This window comes from Procambarus clarkii, chromosome 46, assembly GCF_040958095.1.
Source record: "Procambarus clarkii isolate CNS0578487 chromosome 46, FALCON_Pclarkii_2.0, whole genome shotgun sequence".
NCBI classification, from domain to species: Eukaryota; Metazoa; Arthropoda; class Malacostraca; order Decapoda; family Cambaridae; genus Procambarus; species Procambarus clarkii.
Window position 1 is genome coordinate 17,867,319 of NC_091195.1, and position 5,278 is coordinate 17,872,596.

A 5,278-nucleotide genomic window follows, 5' to 3' on the forward strand; every position below is an offset into this window, starting at 1 on the left:
TTGCAAAAATTGTTGGAATGTACTGACAAATGCTTCTGTGAGCCGAATCTCAGTTCCTGGAACTTGCAATCTTCAAGTCGTCTATTTGAGAACTTTTTCTTTTTGTTCAAGACCACTTATCGATCAACTTCACCTCTTAGTTCACTTAACATCTTGAACAATGTTCTTCAGGGCTTTGTAGAAGTTCTTAACAATTTCCGGCCAGGTTTTGCAATCATGTATGACTTTTTAAGTATCCTCGACACATCCAGTATCATTCACTTTCAGTATCATCATCTCTGTGATATATTTAACAGAGATATTAATAATAATAATAATATAATCAGTAGGAGACCTGCTGCATGGGTAACAGCTTCTCTCCTCCATATCAGCCTACCCTGGCTTTGCGCCCTGGAGAGGCCACTCCAGACCCACAACCAGAGCACAACTCCATAGTCTCCTGAGACTGATGGACTGAGTAGTTAACTACTACTAATCAGTAGGAGTTATAGGGAAGATTCTATGTTACGATTAACATAGTAACTTATTTTACTATTTTAATAGTAACATAAGCACATATTTGCACATAAGTAACATTTCTCACTCTCCTAAGAGAGAGAGAAATCTCTTGAAAGAGAGAGAGAAATCTCTTGAAAGAAAGAGAAATTTCTCTCTCCTAAGAGAGAGAGAGAGAGAGAGAGAGAGAGAGAGAGAGAGAGAGAGAGAGAGAGAGAGAGAGAGAGAGAGAGAGAGAGAGAGAGAGAGAGAGAGAGAGAGAGAGAGAGAGAGAGAGAGAGAGAGAGAGAGATAAATGGACTACCAAGGGGCAGTGTTACCAACATCTGCTACAATTCTCACGAACTAACATCCTCAATTTATCAAGATGAATGTTCCCAACTCATCGTGGAACAGTTAAACGACTATTCCACTCAGTCCTCCTCTTACCATATATATATATATATATATATATATATATATATATATATATATATATATATATATATATATATATATATATATATATATATATATATATATATATATATGTCGTACCTAGTAGCCAGAACTCACTTCTCAGCCTACTATGCAAGGCCCGATTTGCCTAATAAGCCAAGTTTTCCTGAATTAATATATTTTCTATAATTTTTTTCTTATGAAATGATAAAGCTACCCTTTTCTCTATGTATGAGGTCAATTTTTTTTTATTGGAGTTAAAATTAACGTAGATATATGACCGAACCTAACCAACCCTACCTAACCTAACCTAACCTATCTTTATAGGTAAGGTTAGGTTAGGTAGCCAAAAAAAGCTAGGTTAGGTTAGGTTAGGTAGGTTAGGTAGACGAAAAAAACATTAATTCATGAAAATTTGGCTTATTAGGCAAATCGGGCCTTGCATAGTAGGCTGAGAAGTGAGTTCTGGCTACTAGGTACGACATATATATATATATATATATATATATATATATATATATATATATATATATATATATATATATATATATATATATATATATATATATATATATATATATATGTTAGGCTGCTGCCTACCTTCCAAAGTTTAGACAGGAGAAGTTATATGCATGCAGTATCTATCTTCTGATTATCTATCGTCTATCTTCACCACCGGACTGCTTTATAAAGCTATACAACAACAATAGATCTTTCTATAATTCCTTTGAAAGCAAAGATCAAATAATCACGTTTAGAACTTTTAGCAAGAGTGAGAAATAGATTGAGAGAGCGCAAGATTTTTACAGTTGTAGGCAAAAATGCAATTCGATTCAACAATTTTGGTAGTAAGTGCTTTAGTCTTCTGTTAGAGCAACGCTCAGAGCTCTGCTTTAAGCCCATTGTTGAGTATTTCTAGAGTTGAGGTTCAACCCGTTCTCGCACTTGCTTATAGTCAATATCTTACTTATGAATAAGTGCATATGTGACATACTAATTGATTGTGAATATTTGAGTTTACCTTGAAATGCTGAATAGAAACCCACAACCTAACCTAACCTAACCTAACCTAACCTAACCTAACCTAACCTTCTTAGTATGTTAAGATATTATAATTAGTACTGAACCTATACCTATATTGATATAACAGTTTTATAAAAATAATAAAACAAAACTAATATATTTAAATAAATTGTAAAGTAACTCTGGATATTGTCAAATTTTGCATAAAATCTCTATTGTTTAATAAACTAAGAGGAAAAGTTAGTGCCTTGAAAAATAAGATGGCTTAGAATATGTCACATATGTACTTATTTATAAGCGAAATAGTGACTATAAGCAATAAGTCATATATGTGCTGTCTTGTGCGAGAGCAGGTTGTGAGGTTATTTGAGGAAATATCATTCACATATATGCAGGCGAGGTGTCACAATAACGTGGCTGAAGTATGTTGACCAGACCACACACTAGAAGGTGAAGGGACGACGACGTTTCGGTCCGTCCTGGACCATTCTCAAATTCAAATTCAAATGTCTGAAGAATTATAAAGGTCACTACTAAAGCTTATTGACCAATCAGAAAGTTTACCTTAGTCCACAACATTGTATAGGACAGAGGTAAACTTGAGTAGTCTACAGGGTAAGACATGGAGTATACATCTCTCGATGTATACCAAGATGCTTAAACCCCCTCACCTTGCAACCGAGTCAATTATCATGCTAATTGCAATTATTGATTTCATACACATTAACATTTCAGAGGTCGTGAATCCAACCACTTGGGCTGGACGGTAGAGCGACGGTCTCGCTTCATGCAGGTCGGCGTTCAATCCCCGACCGTCCAAGTGATTGGCCACCATTCCTTTCCCCCGTCCCATCCCAAATCCTTATCCTGACCCCCTTCCCAGTGCTATATAGTCGTAATGGCTTGGCGCTTTCCCCCTGATAATTCCTGCCTTCAGGGGTCGTGAAATGCGCTAACAACCTGGCATTATAATTGCTCATATTAAACACATCATTAATGGCCGTTGTTCCGAATAACAGTATTTACAAATTCAAGATTTACAGAGTCAAGATTTACAGAGTCAAGATTTACAGATCAACAGATTTACAGAGTCAAGATTTACAGAGTCAAGATTTACAGATCAACAGATTTACAGAGTCAAGATTTACAGAGTCAAGATTTACAGATCAACAGATTTACAGAGTCAAGATTTACAGATCAACAGATTTACAGAGTCAAGATTTACAGATCAACAGATTTACAGAGTCAAGATTTACAGATCAACAGATTTACAGAGTCAAGATTTACAGATCAACAGATTTACAGAGTCAAGATTTACAGATCAACAGATTTACAGAGTCAAGATTTACAGATCAACAGATTTACAGAGTCAAGATTTACAGATCAACAGATTTACAGATCAACAGATTTACAGAGTCAAGATTTACAGATCAACAGATTTACAGAGTCAAGATTTACAGAGTCAAGATTTACAGATCAACAGATTTACAGATTTATTTACAGATTCAAGAATTAATTAACTCTATTCAATGTTGTAAATTAAATAAAGCTAATTAACAGCAACATGAACAGTGTAAATTTTGTATCAAATTTACTTTTCCAAAATGCTTATCTGTTAATGGTAAAATTTATCCGTTATCGTCCAGAAAACCATTTTACTTGTATGGAGTATCTTTTTAAAAGCCTCCATCACGTAGACATTTACTGCAGATAGATACAATATGTTCTCATTCGGCTCTAAACTATCTTTGAGCCATTCAATAGATATCCAGGAACGCAAGTCCCTTAGGAGGTTGTAAATGAAATGATTTTCACCTTCAGACGTAATACAGTGGGACCCAAGTTCTTAAATCAGCCCTTGTAAATCATTTTCTCTTGTTGTCTGAGAGGAAATAATTCACATTTTTACGTAATAGGTCTGTTGACCCATTACTTTTCTGTTGACACAACTCTCACACATATAATGGGTCCTGTTGCCCTGTTATCTTATTGAGCTCACATTAGATATAATAGGTCCAACTGCTGTCCATTATATTTGCCTATAATCACAGTTTACACAATGGGGGGATGTCCTGGGTCCCCTCTATTGCCCATTGTCTTGTGGTTAAAGCTCATATAATGGGACTCCTCTCTTGAGTAATGGCTGCTGGAATAATGGGTCTCCTCTCTTGAGTAATGGCTGCTGGAATAATGGGTCTCCTCTCTTGAGTAATGGCTGCTGGAATAATGGGTCTCCTCTCTTGAGTAATGGCTGCTGGAATAATGGGTCTCCTCTCTTGAGTAATGGCTGCTGGAATAATGGGTCTCCTCTCTTGAGTAATGGCTGCTGGAATAATGGGTCTCCTCTCTTGAGTAATGGCTGCTGGAATAATGGGTCTCCTCTCTTGAGTAATGGCTGCTGGAATAATGGGTCTCCTCTCTTGAGTAATGGCTGCTGGAATAATGGGTCTCCTCTCTTGGGTAATGGCTGCTGGAATAATGGGTCTCCTCTCTTGAGTAATGGCTGCTGGAATAATGGGTCTCCTCTCTTGAGTAATGGCTGCTGGAATAATGGGTCTCCTCTCTTGAGTAATGGCTGCTGGAATAATGGGTCTCCTCTCTTGAGTAATGGCTGCTGGAATAATGGGTCTCCTCTCTTGAGTAATGGCTGCTGGAATAATGGGTCTCCTCTCTTGAGTAATGGCTGCTGGAGCCATTACCTGTGTGTCCACCATTAGGAGCCATTAGATATCACCATTTATGCTAATAGCATTTTTAACATATTAATCGTAGACAGAAGAACCTTTATTGATGTGTAATTACTGCATATATAATCAAGAAGTGTTTGCAATATGCAATGCAATGCAAGGAATCAATCCATTACTGTCATGTAGAGTTCAAGACCAAAATAGAGTGATTGATTTGCTCCTATCAAATCGACAGTAAAACGGAGGCCTGGTCGAGGACCGGGCCGCGGGGACGCTAAGCCCCGAAATCATCTCAAGATAACCTCAAGATAACCACTCAACTGAACACCTGGAGGGTGAGTGGTTAAACAAAAGGTACAGGTTAATCTCACTGATAATTGAATTGAAGAGAAATAGATTATTTTGAATCTATCAGTTGTGTGTATTGTCCTACCTATTAGACTATTTTCTCCATTGATTGCTGTCCTATCTTGAGGTTATCTTGAGATGATTTCGGGGCTTTTTTTAGTGTCCCCGCGGCCCGGTCCTCGACCAGGCCTCCACCCCCCCAGGAAGCAGCCCGTGACAGCTGACTAACTCCCAGGTACCTATTTACTGCTAGGTAACAGGGGCATTCAGGGTGAATGAAACTTTGC

At 37.4% G+C, this 5,278-nt stretch overlaps 1 protein-coding gene across 1 annotated transcript; it reads right to left on the minus strand.

Moving 5' to 3' along the window:
* Nucleotides 1-4,067: 4,067 nt before the first annotated feature.
* Nucleotides 4,068-4,670, minus strand: LOC138350552 (uncharacterized). Its single transcript, XM_069301562.1, has one exon. It carries the CDS (start codon nucleotides 4,668-4,670, stop codon nucleotides 4,068-4,070), a length of 603 nt encoding a protein of 200 aa, XP_069157663.1.
* Nucleotides 4,671-5,278: the final 608 nt, after the last annotated feature.